Genomic DNA, 15,829 nt, shown 5'->3' with positions numbered 1-15,829 from the left:
TTCATCTCATCACGCCTGGATTATTGCAACAGCCTTTTCACCTGTTTAACCCAAAAATCTATTGATCGACTCCAGACTGTCCAGAACTCAGCTGCCAGGCTTTTAACCAGAACAAAGAAATATGACCACATTACTCCTATTTTAGCTTCATTACACTGGCTCCCAGTGTGTTTTAGAATGGACTTTAAAATTCTATTGATCACTTTTAAAGCTCTTCATGGCCTCTCGCCTTGTTATATTTCTGAACTGTCCCATACACACCAGCACGTACCTTGAGATCCTCGGGCAGAGGTCTGTTTTCTGTTCCAGAGTCTCGACTGAAAACTAAAGGGGACAGAGCGTTTGCTGTCAGGGCCCCGAGGCTCTGGAACAGCCTGCCCGAGGAAATCAGGTCAGCTGAGTCAGTGAACTCTTTTAAGTCCCTTCTTAAAACATACTTTTATAGGAGAGCCTTTCCCGATCTTATTTGACTTTATTTTATCCCTTGTATTTTATTCTATTTTACTAATTTTATATTTATCTTAAACGTGTATTTTAGTCTTTTTAATGTTTTCTTGCTTTTATCTTGTATTGTTTTTGTATTATTGTCTTTTGGGTATTATTGTTTTTGAAAAGTGCTCTACAAATAAAGATTATTATTATTATTATTATTATTAAATGCCCATTAAAAACAATGCACCGTTTTACCACAAGCTGAAATTATGGCTGTCAGTACTACTTTGTGTTTCTGTTGTATTTTAAAAAAAAGAAAAAAGACATTTTGGTAAGATTTGCAGATTGCTCATCTAATTAAGCAAAGCAAGAGCAGCCTTGATCCTCACCTGACAATGCCATTGTAAACTTCATGTATTATGTGGTTTATAATGGACTGTGGTGCAGAAACAGTGAGGCTTCTATTTTCCTGTTATCTGTCAGTGGTCATACTTGATGCACTAGATGTTACTTTGGTATGTTAGTCCAGATGAGCCAACCCGCCCAAGATGTAAAATACTGTATTACAGGAGTATGAGCGATCATGTAGCACTTCAGTTCTTGATGTGGCTGTTGTTTATTAATGAGCAATAATGTTCAAAAAACATATGGTTTTACTGAATAATTAAGTAAATATAATTTCTTAATATATCTATCTAAAGAAACCTCATTTCTTGACTGGCAACTCTCTGCTAACTCACAGAGGACATCTTTTGTCCTGTCTCAGGCACCGTAGCTATACTACTTGCTTGGATAGGGGAGGGGGGGTGCAATTCGTAACCCTCACCACTGGATGTCACTAAAACTTACACACTGAACCTTTAAAAACTATAACTGTATGAGTTCTTGTTTTGCATGTGTGAAGAGTTTGCACTGCATTGACTATCACTTTATTTTATGTGTGAGGTTACATACATACACAATATATCGATATCAGAAAAATATTCGTATTAATCATGAAACTGATTTCGCCTGTATCCAATGGCCCTAACTACCCTAAGGTGTAAATGTGTGAATTAATGTGTTTGTCGTTCGACTGTATGCGTGTGTGTGTGTGTGTGTGTGTGTGTGTGTGTGTGTTAACCCTGTGATAGACATGCTCTACCTCTTTCATCATGCATGCTGGGATAGGTCCAGCGCTCCTGAACAGTGATAGAAAGATTATAAAATGAATAGCTGGGAAATGCCTTAAATTGGTTACAACAGAACTGCAGGAACCCTACTTGAAAACAGCAAGGAACTCCATTTTTGAGCTAAAAGCTTGGTAAATTTAAATGCTTCAAATAACAATGTGAGGTGTGGTTCAAAAAAGGGCCTCATATATAGCACGTTAAAGTTAAATCTAATCTACTTAATTGTATGTTTGAACTGTTTTCTGTTTTTTGGGGTGGGCGGGTGGGTGAAAGTGTAAAGGTTTATAGGTCGGATGATTGTTTTTGATAACAGTAGTATCCCATATCTTAATATATCTCTAGGAACAAATATCATATCACTCTGACCAGAACAAGCGTGGTACAACCGCAGGTACTCATGTCGGGAAAGCACTTTAGTGGTCAGTGTTTGGGAGGATGAAGCTCACCACTGCGCTCAGTGAAAGTCCTTTATGTAGTTTCGATGCTCTGTTTAAACATTAATACCCTTCACTTTGAAAAGCAAATATGATTGGGCAAATTGCTAAAATATTTAAAGTCTGGTCTGTTAAAGCTTTTACCACGCAGCACACTACGTCAAAAGCTGTATGCAGTAAGGGGGCGTAATTGCATCTCCGTGCTCATGCCAGTCAACACAGTGTGTTGCTGCCATCTCCTTCCGCCTGGCTGCCGCTGCTGATGTCACTCTGCTTGATGACACGGTAGTTTTGTTGGCATTTCTGCAGATGGCCTCTGACAAGGATGACAAAAGAGAGAAAAAAAGATAAAAGAAGAAAACTACTTTTTTGAGTACAACTGATTTTTTGGAAGACCCTTAAATACCCTGATGGCCTATTGAATGTTTACTATTAAATGTTTAATCTGTTATTTTGTTTTTTATTAATTATTATATACTTCAATTTATTGTATTGTATTTCATTTTACTCATCTTCTTGATGTTTTAATCTTGATTTACCCATGTTAAGCACCTTGATTTTTTTCTGAAAGGAGCTATATAAAAAATCCTTTCCTTAGTATTATCATTTATCTGTGTCTGTGAATTATATTCTCAGTTTTATTATGTCATAATTCTGCTTTATTAGTCAAATGCCAAGAACTACTGCATTTAATCCACATTTACAGTGCGTGATAGTATTCTTTCATTCCCTCCCTCCCGTCTTTTTGTTTGATTAGACATGACCCGCTCTTCATCCCTGGGAACGAGCAGATTGAGAGCATGGACGAGAACGTAAAGAAATACGACTCCACGGGGATGTTTCACTGGTGCCCGTCCAAAGACATCGAGAAGGTCATCTTGGTGGGTTCTGCTCTTTTACTCTGCACACGTCATTTGTCCCTGACACTCTTCTCCCCGGTGACAGATGTGTCATGTCACAAAGCACCATCAGAGGTTGACAGGGTACTTAAACACTCTGTAATGAGGTGTTTGACATGCCATTTGCTATATGGAGGCCCTGTACATAGAACATTTCTTGTACTAATACATATGCCATTTTTCAAATTACTTTCATAGTCTATTGCAGTCATGAACTGCATGATGTATTTTAGCGGGTGAGTAGGCATCAGACAGAAGAGAAAGCACTAACATTTGCTAGAAAAGGCAGTTTATGCCACATTTCTGTCATAAACATATTTTTTTTCTTGCTTGTTCTTTCTTTCTCTCTCAGACCCGGAGCGAGGCAGCCATGACTGTTCTGAGCGGTCACGTGGTCGTGTGCATATTTGGAGATGTGAAATCGGCGTTGATCGGCCTCCGAAACTTTGTCATGCCGCTGAGAGCGAGCAACTTTCACTACCATGAGCTGAAGCACATCGTGTTTGTCGGCTCCCTTGAGTATCTGAAGCGGGAGTGGGAGACTCTTCACAATTTTCCAAAAGTCTCCATTCTACCTGTGAGTCCAACAAAATCACCCATTTCAAATATTCATCTACTGTAACAGGTTAGACAAAATAAACAACCCTGTCTCCTAAAAATGACTATCATATGCAACTAATTTGCATTGGCAAATATTTTTTGTAGCAAACGTAATGCTGTTTTTAGCCATAATAGCAGTATGGCTCGGTCTGTCTGTTGGTCGGCCCACCACTTTGGTACGGACTAAAATATCTTAACAACTATTGGATTGATTGCCACACTTCGGGATTGTAGAACACTTCCAATAAAGAGACCAGGTAGCAATTTAGCAAAGTAATTTAGTTGTGTATAAAAGTATTTTGTAGGAGACAAGGTTGACATTAGGCTGGAGGCTGATAACTGCAAAGTAAAAGTTGCTACATTTTCATTTACCTGTTGTATCCTATAGGTGAGATAACAAATTCCCTCCTTCACTTCCTCTCAAAGGGCACACCGTTGAGTCGTGCAGATCTGAGGGCTGTCAACATTAACCTCTGCGACATGTGTGTCATTCTGTCAGCGAATCAGAACAATATTGACGATGCATCACTGCAGGACAAAGAATGCATCTTGGCGTCACTCAACATCAAATCCATGCTGTTTGACGACAGCATCGGGGTCTTGCAGGCTAATTCCCAAGGTAAGGAGCGCCCTATCATAGTTCACTGCACCGCCTGGAAGGGACAGGGCCCTGGCACAGAGAATATCCCTCACTGGGTGCTGCCTGGCTGACCTGGTGTCACTGCGTTTGACAGTAAACCCTACTGACTATTCCTCAGGTTACTGTAACAACTGGTTTCTCCACACACCTAATTGGTGGCAACAAGCACAGCATTGGCACAAAAGCCTTAACTGGCTTACACACTTTTCTTAAATTTTTTCAGTATATAGGAAAAATGTATATAATGTGTAATTTATGAATATTGCATGTTACAGCTTTCATAACAGCAACTGAAGCACTCAGTTATCTTGAGATGGCTTTCAATAATGGTCAAGAAATGTTTTTAGAAACCTTTTGACCTGAGGAGACAGAAAAAAAATCGCTGCCAATTTCATTATTTCTCTAACACATGTATGACCTCGCATTTGCCTTATTCAGCAGTAAGTGATGGATGTCAAAACACTGCGTATGTATAATACATACAGCATCACTGATTTAATATGCTTACTTGTCAGTCTGAGGAAAGCAACGAATGTCAAGTCAATTTGAATTCAATCTTGCGTCACTTATTTTCTATTTCATGGCTCCATACTGTACATGCTTTTGTGTGAGTGAGTGTGTGTGTGTGTGTGTGTGTGTGTGTGTGAAAGGTTTCCGTCTCCATGCACACACAATCTAAGGAAAACAAAATGAGCAGTATGTCACATCTATTATATATGGACTAATATTAGACCTTGTCAAGAATACGGCAACATCGCACTCAGCAACTTTATGCTTTAGCACTGGCTGGGAATGGATGAAATAGCCCCAGCGTATTTGTTCTGCTGATATGCCTGTTTGCAGCCTCTGATGAAGTATTGAATACTGCATTAATAGATGTACTTTATGTTATATGTGTGTGTGCGTGTGTGTGTGTGTGTGTGTGTGTGTGTCAATTTAGGCTTCACACCACCAGGGATGGATAGATCCTCTCCTGAAAACAGCCCAGTCCATGGATTAGTAAGGCAGACTTCTGTCACAACTGGAGCAAATATTCCCATCATAACAGAACTAGGTATGCTTGCTGCTGTATATTTTTGTCAGTTGATTGATATGCTAGCTCTACTGTTGCATGTTTTTTCAGTTATGTAGCTGTTAACAGATCTGAAAACACAATTTCTGCAATTAGAGGCTGTCAACACTTGATTAACCGTACTAAAAGTGGAGTTTTTATGTTTTTTCTTTGTCCCTTGTTGACATGCTCCAGTAACTTTTTTTCCTCAACACTTGTCTAGCACCATTAGCAAAGCCAGGCAAAAAACTGCCTGTGATTTCATTCAGTCAGGATAAAAGCAGTGGGACCAGCATACAAATAATAACTGAGCTGGGTAAGAAGTGCCTGTGTCCTGTACTGCAGTGTTGTAACTGCTGCTGCCTCCATATCAGCTTTCTTTTTATTTCTCTCGCTGCACAAGCGGCTCAGTCCATTCCCATGGCATCACTTTGAGCACATTTTACCCTTGGTTCTGGTTGAAATTGCCTGACTTGTTTTGGCCCCTTATCTCAAAAATGTTCCTTTTATTTTTCTTAGAATTACAGGGCCTTTGATCCCTCAGAAGTCCTTGTGGCTGTTTTCATAGCATCTTCTGTCGGATCACATTCTCTGGCCCGTGCACTTCTTTCATCTCAGCCCTGTCGATATGACTGACATTTATTTCTGTCCTCACAGAAGTAGCAGTTCTCCAACTAAATTTTACATCATTACTTTCTTCCAGCTGCTGCATGTGTGTTTGTGCTCAGACATCTTCAAAGAAGGTTCTGGGGCAATGAGATACTTTCATTTGTTTTGACATGCAAGTACAAGTAATTGGAAGTTCTGTCTTGGATTTACAAGACAAACAATGGCATATTGGTGTTACTGATATTGACTTCAGGAGGACTTTGAATCAAGGCCTGGAGCTTTGACAATATGCATGGCGTCATGAGTGTGCATGAATGGCCTGGATATGGAATGTGGCAGAGGCAAGTTGGTTACATTTCAGTCGCTTAAAAAAAACAACAATTTAGTCCAATTTTGGATCCAAGAAAAGGAGAATTTGTCAAACCAAACCATATACAGATTTCTAATACAATCCATATCTGCAGGTACTCACTGTTGTGCACAACCACTGTACTTTTGTGTCCTCCTTTTCATGTCAATCGAGTATTTGCCTAAAGTATGCTTAAGCCCACAATCCATGCTTTCCATAAGATCTGGTTTGTAGTGCAGAAAATTAACATGAAGAATTTAAAAATAAGAAAGAAATTTACATGTTTCCCCACAGTGAATGACTCGAATGTTCAGTTCCTGGACCAAGATGATGATGACGACCCAGACACAGAGTTATACCTCACTCAGCCTTTTGCATGTGGGACAGCCTTCGCAGTCAGTGTGCTGGATTCCTTAATGAGTGCTGTAAGTCAGAATTGATTTAACTTAACATATTAGCTTATGATTGAGGTTTTTGTGTAGTGACATATAATATCTGTCAGTGATCTGAAATATGCAAATAAATCTTGTGTTTTGATATCAGAACAGTGAGCAGAATGCCTCTGCCCCTCCCAAACAATGTAGGCACTCTCTACTCACGTTAAAACAATAGATGACAAGACTGGAACTTGTACTAGGTATGATGGCTTCACTTGTCTGCCTTTCAGTTTGAGTGAGGTTAGAACAAAGCTGCCTTCAAGTGTGCTCCAGTCAAGACAAAGGTAATGCTACCTAATAGACAGCCCTCATCCATCATTTTAGTCGATAGTCCTGTCAGCAGCCAAGGGACATGTCACTGTGCTGTACAAGCAGGGGGAGACAATAGACTGCGGTGCGAAGAAAAGGGCAGATATTTGCCCTTTTTAAAATTAAAAACGATAACTTTAAGTTGTATTTTTTTAAATAATTGTCTGATGTTTAGCCCTAAGACAATGCCTGGACAGCATGAATGTATACATGGACTTCCCGTGTTTCTCTTTGATGAGTGTGAGAGTAACCTGCAGTAACTGAATTATTTCAATGTGACAGCAACAGAGCAGGTTTACATAGCCCCATTCGGCCTGGCTGGCACTTGAGAAGGTTCAGTTGTGACTTTGGTGGCGACTGCTTAAGGATTTACCCCTTCTCAACCTTCATTCCCTCAGACATACTTCAATGATAATATCCTCACCTTGATCCGGACGCTGGTAACAGGCGGGGCGACGCCAGAGCTGGAGGGGCTGCTGGCAGAGGAGAATGCATTACGAGGCGGCTACAGCACGCCACAGACCCTGGCGAACAGAGACAGGTGTCGTGTGGCACAGCTGGCCTTGTACGACGGGCCCTTTGCAGACCTTGGGGTAAGTGACTGATCTTGTCACCCATAGGCTAAGCACATCTTTGTCTGCTTGTGTTGTGGGAGCTGTGGAAGGATTCAGAGTAACAGGGATTGTATGTCTAAAAATAGGTGAGCTCTGTGAAAATGAATTTTAGAGTTTTAATCCAATCCTGTCATCCTAAGATAAGTCTATTGGCACTTAGAGAAAAACATCCCAGCAATATTACATTTCATATTCATACATTTGCTCAGTTGCTAACAGGACAATAAGTTAACACAGTTCAATAAAGACTCCAATAAAGACTCCAATAAAGACACTGTCTGAAAACCACTTTCTTGGAACAGTTTATACTCAGACAGAGAATAATTAAGTAAAATTGATAAGTCAAGATAGCTTCCTGCATTTTGGACTTTCCAGCTCTCCATTATTCCCTCAAAGGTCAGCACTGTCAAGAGTTTTTTGTTTTTGTCACTGTCTTGCAGGATGGCGGTTGTTATGGTGACCTGTTTTGTAAAGCCCTGAAAACATACAACATGCTGTGCTTTGGTATCTATCGGTTAAGAGACGCACATCTAAACAATCAGAACCAATGTACCAAACGGTGAGTATGCTCAAAAGAGCCACACACAAAAAAAGGCATAAAAACTTTTTCACTTCTACATACACTAAATTTACAACTGGCTTCCCATCTGTTCCCTTTCTCCTCTAGGTATGTCATAACCAATCCACCATATGCGTTTGAGCTGGTGCCCTCAGACCTGATATTCTGCCTGATGCAGTTTGACCACAACGCTGGCCAGTCTCGAACCAGCCTCTCCCACTCTTCACATTCGTCCCATTCCTCCAGCAAAAAGAGCTCCTCCGTCCACTCTATCCAAACCACCAACCGCACCAACCGCACTAAAAGCAGGGACTCGAGAGACAAACAAAAGTATGTGCCCCTCTAAAGCTCTCTGACTGTCTTTGTCCGTAAACAGTGCCTGCCAACAGTTACTGTCCTGTGTGTCCTTTTGCAGGGTCCAGACAGACTGTAAAATGTCTGGGTGTCTATGTGTGTATGTTTGTCTGATGGTGTATGTATGTGTTGTATGTCTTAGTTTGCACTCAACAACCCCATACAGTACAAAATAGTGTGGTTTGCCCCGTGAGCAGGGCCACATGGAGTAGGGTAACCACAAAGGGCTTCTGTTTTTCCTGGGAGCCGCATGGTTTGTTTCAATCCACTGGTTGTTACCATACTTCTGAATTTTTTTATGCTAAAAGCACACAGTACAGTACACTTTTACCAGGGTTGTGAGAAATTCTGTCATTATTGGGGTAATGATTTTCAAATGACATTTTTATTATGACGTAGAATTTATTTCTTCACTGTTGACCAAAGGGCACAATTTTAGAACCCCATCCAAAAGCCCTCTGCAGTTATAAGGTATAATATATATGTCTGAATCAACAGATAACATTTTGTTAATAGTAAACTTTGAGACACGTACACAGATCTTCAGATTTTTCATCATTTAAAATGATGTCACTGATTTGTTCTTACTGCACACACAGGTGACACATGATTAAAACACTTCCAGTTTGGGATGATGACATCTTGATTAAAATGTCAAGGACAGGCCCTAAATGCAAAATATATTTTTTTTTTTTGTGCGATATTGGCCAACACAATATACAGTACGAGTAAGGAGTAAGCAAATATTTTTAGACTTTTAGTTGTACTTTGCTTTCTTGTGTGAAGAACTCTCACCTCTGTGATACAGGTCACTGGGTCTCTCCATCTTCATTCCAAGTTTGCTCTGTTGGAACTTATATTTGTTTTGTTTAAATTAAGCTGAACCTTATTGTACTTGAACCGCACTTTAAATTCCATGTCTTAAAAGTTCATATTATGTCATGAAGTTCTCAAATCCTCTTAATGCCTTTCGATTTCCATTAACATTCAAATGCTATACTTTCATGTTATTTGCCATCATGGAGTATTAATTATGTCAAGATATTTACAAGTAGAAGATGCTACCATTATTAATAAAGGTACACCACCATTATAATTACGTTGTCTTCACATGTGAACATCATTATTCGTACTTAGTGGATTACCAGTAATAACATTTTTACCAGAGACTGGACAATGTTTTCACATTCTGTACAAACTATCCCAGTGTGTGCTGAAGGCCATGGTTTACAAACAGACAAACAGAGCTGCATCATTGGCAAAAAGGCAGAGATCTAGTTCTGAAGTCAAACAAAAACAATCTCCACTCCTCAGCGGCACCTATAGATTCTTTCCATGAAAACCACAAACAAAATCTATAGCATGTCAAATCTTTGGCTGGGCCTCAGTTTTCACTCCAGTTATGCAAGGACTGAGTGCCTCATAGCAAGAGCCCCAGCACTTCATTGTCAGTGTATCTCCAAGACACCAAGAGGGAAACACGCTCCATGTCCCTGCAATACATGCAGACTGGATGGGCAAGCTCCCATGACCCTTTTAGTATTCCTGAGTAAAGAGCTTGTGTATTATTCCACGAGCAGGAGGGAATCCAGCCTGGCATAATCCACACTAGCATAAGTTTTCCTTGGGAGGATGAGCAGTGCAATACCCCAATAATTGGAGCACACTTTCAGGTCACCTTATTCAAAAGGGGGGCCCACACACCATCTGCCATATGACATTGAAGAGGTGCATTAAAAAAATAAATAAACTCAATAAAAAATTATTAAGGCTTTCAGTGTTGCCTCTTCACCCGAGGGTTGTTCATTTGGGTTTGAGTTCCTCAAAGTTTGTTTCAACAGTTTAACAAAAGTTGAAAACAAAAGTTGAAGTAAGCTGTCCTCCTCCCCTGTTGAGAACAGTTTTGTCTGATGGTTTATTTTAAGGCTAAATAAAAGTCCTTCACCATGGCCTCCCAAACCTGCAACCACATAAGCTGCAGTCATCCTGGCCTCTCAGTGCCTTTCGGTCAATTAAGGAATCCGCTAGGCAAACCAATCCTGAAAAGCCTCCTGGAGACTTCCTTTACCACTGGTGTTTAACGGTGGGCTCTTGAGTTGACACCAATGACATTCGGGCCATAACTCTATGTAAAGCTCCCTTTATTGCTGTTTCTGCAAAGCTTTGGACATGACCTCCAACTCCCCCCTTAATGCAGGAAATTTCTCTCCAGTCAGACTTTGTGTATAGGAACTTAAGTCAGATGTTCCCAGTTCACTAAAGCTTTGCATTTGGGTTTATAAGGTCTGTCTCACAGTGGGGAATTGAACCCGGTTCTCTCACACCAAAGGCAGGTGTCTTATCCATTGCGCATCACCACCCCCAATACTCAAATATATGTTGTCATGGACAGCACAGAAGTAAAAAAGCACTACCCGGGTTTAGATAGGGCAGGCGGATCCTCCAAATAACCCTCCTCCAGGTTTTCCACCTCAGCCTTAAAGGCCTCCAGCAAAAATATGGTGTCTTTATCAGGTGACACCCTATATGGGACCCGAACTGGAGACTCCAAGAAGGCTGGGAATTCTAAAATACTGTTTGCTGGACAGACTCAGACACACACAGAACAGTTTGAGCCTTCATCTTTGCAGTCATATGTAGACACTCATTTTGGGGGAAAATCAAAAACACAGAAGTGCTCAAGCGGAGGTCCATGAGTATCACCAAATCCACCTGGTGCCTCCGACCCTGGGCAACTCCAGAAAGTTAGACAATTCAAACACTATCCAGGAGCATGGCATTTTGACTTTGGTAATAAAGCATCGTGACTAATTTAAATGGCCATAACTTATTACATTACTGTACAACAGTATTTCCAGATGTTGGTTTTTCCTAAATATTCTGGCTGCTATGAGTTAATAAGCATTATTGTTGTTTTGTGTATTTTAGTTACATTATCTAAACATATTTTAGTAAACACATTTAGAGGATACTGCAGAACTGGCAGAGGTATGCATTCTCTAAGTACTTTCCAATATAATATTGTTGTTATTGGAAAATATAAACATTCAAATATTGTTTGATTGTTCATTGAAAAAATGAATGAGCACGTGTTACATTTTCACAGCTGCTGAATGAATACTACAAGCATTCTATGGTTAGTAATATATGCCCATTTGAAATAAAAACATGTAAAGCTGCACAAATTCTTTAATTTGCACATTTTACAGAATCAGATTTACCTCTACATGAAGTTGCTGCAACCTCTTGTTTTGTGCTGGTCTAACTCCATTATATGAAACATTTGGTATGTTAGCTGCATGCTGCTCACTGGGATTCTGAATTACATCTGAAACATGGACGACATCATTCTGATTCCTTTGGCAACAAGCATGGACACAATATGGCTGCTTCACACATGCTACAGTGGCTAGATGCACAGTTGGCACGTAAAGATTTTCTGACATGATACATGTTCTGTTTTTCTTTATTTTTTGTTGAGTTGTTGGTCGCACCATACTGTTTAACCTAATCTACATCCATATTTAATGAGAGCATCTGTTGTTTTTATACCACTTATCGTCCTGTACCATTTCTGTTATTAACGGTCATATTAGTATTTTCCATTTAGCTTACATTTAGTGTACTACTTTCTTTTTCCAAAGTGCATCAAGGATGAATAGAGTGGGCCAAGGTATGGAAGTGAATGATTATGCATGATGTATAATGCATTGAACACGGTCATGTCCTTGCTGACATTTTGCCCTTTGAATGAAAGCCAAGTAGTTTAGTGTTTCCAAATGACTGCATCAGGACCGCATGGTTATGAACTATACAGTAGAACCTGTGATTGCAACTGACCGGTTTGATGCTACTTCACCTTATTCTGTGTCAAGTGATGTTTGATGTTTTATTATTGGCAACATGTATCTACTGGCACATATGTTAATGTACTGTAGCACCACAGCCTTAAGTCATGTTAATGAAAATGCATGACCATGGACTTTGCCAAGTGGATGAACGGCCAGTGGTATATTATGCCAGACTATCAATTTCTTTTGTATAAGAAAAAAAAAAGTTGCATCAAGCCAAAAGCCTGAAGCCCTTCAAACTGATTAAAAAACTTCTGACAATATGAATTGTGAAGTTAAAAGTATTAACTTCTAATTTGCTACAGTGACACATTAAAACAGATTTTGTTTAACTGGTGATCTGCATGTCTGTTGACCCAACAAAACAGTATGCTTCAATAGCAGTATGGCATATATGAAAAAACTAAATTGGCCATGAAATGACTGACATTACAGAGGTGAAAACAATTGATACTAACCTGCCATTAAAAAAATAACACTATCTTCAAGCATATTATTATCATGTCAGAATTTCTTCCTACAAACTCAATATCAAACGATTATTTCTTTTAAAATCTACAATTCCCTCCCAATGTTCTGTGTGCACCTGAAACATAAACAAACACTGAAACAGTAATTGATGCCCATGTAGCATTAACTGTCTGATGTCCCTCCTGTTTGTCTCTATATGATTTTGGCTCTTTCTCAGAAAAGACATGGTTTACAGATGAGCCAGAGGATACCCACCTGAGGACCATACAGATCAAGCCTGTGAATACACTCGCCGTCAACCAAGTCAGTCAGTATAAATCCACAAGCAGCTTGATTCCACCCATCAGAGAAGCAGAAGACGAGTGCTGAGCTCCAGAACTGCACTGACACCTGAATGCTTCCCAGAAGACTTAGTGTGTAGGTGTCGGACTGGGACTCAGGATATCTTCTCATCTTCAAACACAAATCATCCATTAACATTAGAAGGGACAAACCATACTGCTTTCTTCATTCACATATGCAGCAAGCCTATTGTACAAGCAGATTTAGAAACGTACATGAAATATACATGAAGACAATCATGGCCAAACGTCGCAACCACTCATCTATTAGCTTGTGCAGCTAATCTTTAGTGGTGACCAGACTCCATGACTTTTTTGTTCCATTTTGGGGAATGAGGGTCACTTGAAGGAGAACAGCAATGTAAAAATTCAAAGTACTACTACAAGAGGGGATTATTATGATAACTTGATCAAGTTTTGCAATTGTAAAAGTTGCCTTTTTAGCTGTTGATGAAGAACTACTACTACTGCATTTATTATACCCAGTGTTGCAGTATTCTGTACAGTATGTTAAAATGTGTATTTTACATCCAGCTGCAGTCCCACCACAATGGCGTTAAGTGACTGACTCTCAGTGATTCCTTTGCCATTTGGAGCTAATTCACAACATTTGTGACAGTTAAGATGGCCAGTGTCCATGTGTAAATGGCATTTGGCTCCAGCCTTATCTCTATCCATTTATATTTGTCTTATCTTTGCCTTTTTGAGTCGTTTGTTGTTAATGTTTTCATGTCACTGTCTGGTTGCAATGTCCAAAACCCCAGAAATCTTAATAAGTAAAGCTTTTGAGTATCTGCAACATTTCTCCAGGGGTAAAAACTTTAGGAATATTCTTTTCTTTGTCAATAGCCAAATATGATGGAGCTGTTTTGTATATTAGAAAATAACCAAAAGTCTCACACAGTTTCTAAAAGTGACAGATCTAATAATTTACTTAAGACACAATAGACAGTAAAGCCAAATACTATGATATTGCATGGCACCCTATTAAAAGTCTGTAGCTTAGTTGAATGTGAAAGCCACATATCGCATGAAGTGGGCATCTTTAAGTCCTCCTTTGGCTGTAAGCACTGCTTGACACAGGATTGTCTTGGAGGCCATTAAGTGCTTATATGTACTCCATGACCAATCTTAATGCCATAATCAGACATGTTCATGCCTGACATGACATATTTTTTAGATACTTGAAAAACAGCTCTATCATAAAAAGTGATTTTGGCTATTTTTGTGTTCTGATAGATTCTATTTTGTTCGTAAACCATCTTGGTGATCAATATCATATCCGATATAATGTCCACACGTCTAATGAAACACGGGTCATTTGTTTCAGTTTGTAAGAGCATGAGACCAGAATGCAGAGCTAATAGTGGTTATTAATCTTGTCTTATTTAAATAATACAACATAGCTATATTGGCACTGTAGTCATTTTACATCAGAATCAATGAAGGGGAAAGAAAAGTTAATAAAAATTAAAAAAAACAACCCAAGCAATCCTTAAAATCCTTAATCCACAGAGGATGTGTCACAGTCCAGCCAAGGATACATGTTGGATGTGAAAAGAGAGAGGTTGTGACATTTTTACTGGCACAGAGAGCATCAAAACTGCCCATTCCTCAGTGCCAGTAATGTGCCAGGCAGTGCCGAAGCCAAGGGAGGACTCCAGAAGACCCACTGCTGCGAAAAGAGGCTTCTAGTTTAGCTGGATTGAACACAAATTCACTTTTGCTGTGAGACTGAGAAATGTACTCTTTGCTTTAAATCTTGCCAGCTTAGAGACCATTCTTTTAAAAATGCATCGTTGAATTTGTTATTATGAGGTTGTAATTCCCTGAAGATAACTAGAACTCTAATAAATAATTTGAAGTCTTAAAACTATTTTTAAATGACCCATGGTCAATAGCAGATCCTTCTGCAATTAATTTTTATGTACTCTTCAAAGAAATCTTTAAAGCTTAATGTAAAATATTTCTTTCTAGTGTGTTCTTGTTAGACAGTACCTGTGGGGTATAGAGACATTCAGCATTGCAGTCTAGTTTGTATTATTTTGTGATATTTTTTTTAGCACATGACTTGTGGATACAATGACAGTGCTAAGTTGATTTTCTGACTATGTCATAATACCCAATAATAAATACAGTTTATTGTCTTGTACAAATAGGCTTGTACATAAATTGTACATGATTTCATTTTGTATTTTCACAAATTAAAAGCTGATGTATTGTGTTCTACAGTATGTCCTGTTGTTTATTTTCCCCAGGCATTTCTAGGAAGTTACAGTACCTGAATGGCTACTGTTTGGGCATGATGCTCAGCACTGAAAATGTTACTATATAGCAACTGTAGGATACATTTTACACATTTGTCCATCAAAGATAAACTGTTTATATAAAGACTGATATAAATTCGGTGATGATGACATAAGGCACCTTCTGATTGCCATTCTGATCATGTGATGTGACACAGGACACCTCAGTGCACCCTCTGGATAATGGCTGATAAAAACACTCTTCACATTCTCACCTTGAGGATGGAGAGAGCCCATCATGTTGCTTGTTAATGATTTTACACACCATGGCACTGTGGGAGACTGTCAGCATGCCAATAATATTTACAGACTTAACACCTCGCAGAGAAGCCGCTGATTTCCCTGATCTCCCTGCCAGCAGCAGTGTCACCTTCTTAGGAAACAAACACATGTAGCCATCA

General features: G+C 39.4%; 1 protein-coding gene across 8 annotated transcripts in view; it reads left to right on the top strand.

Moving 5' to 3' along the window:
* Positions 1-15,351, top strand: part of LOC123982769 (calcium-activated potassium channel subunit alpha-1) — a 107,979-nt gene extending 92,628 nt beyond the window's left edge. For 6 of the 8 annotated variants that reach the window (XM_046068598.1, XM_046068605.1, XM_046068599.1 and 3 more), the window contains 10 exons: positions 2,796-2,919; positions 3,290-3,514; positions 3,964-4,156; positions 5,118-5,231; positions 6,481-6,611; positions 7,331-7,525; positions 7,987-8,105; positions 8,214-8,435; positions 10,857-10,858; positions 12,999-15,351. In XM_046068598.1, the coding sequence (XP_045924554.1) occupies positions 2,796-2,919; positions 3,290-3,514; positions 3,964-4,156; positions 5,118-5,231; positions 6,481-6,611; positions 7,331-7,525; positions 7,987-8,105; positions 8,214-8,435; positions 10,857-10,858; positions 12,999-13,150 (1,477 nt within the window). In that variant the 3' untranslated portion in view covers positions 13,151-15,351. The remainder of the gene's footprint in view (positions 1-2,795; positions 2,920-3,289; positions 3,515-3,963; positions 4,157-5,117; positions 5,232-6,480; positions 6,612-7,330; positions 7,526-7,986; positions 8,106-8,213; positions 8,436-10,856; positions 10,859-12,998) is intronic. The other 2 variants (XM_046068600.1, XM_046068604.1) reach the window with 1 other exon arrangement.
* The last annotated feature ends 478 nt before the right edge of the window (positions 15,352-15,829 follow it).

Source organism: Micropterus dolomieu, linkage group LG14 (genome assembly GCF_021292245.1).
Source record: "Micropterus dolomieu isolate WLL.071019.BEF.003 ecotype Adirondacks linkage group LG14, ASM2129224v1, whole genome shotgun sequence".
Taxonomy (NCBI): domain Eukaryota; kingdom Metazoa; phylum Chordata; class Actinopteri; order Centrarchiformes; family Centrarchidae; genus Micropterus; species Micropterus dolomieu.
This window is presented reverse-complemented; position numbering and strand designations above follow the sequence as displayed.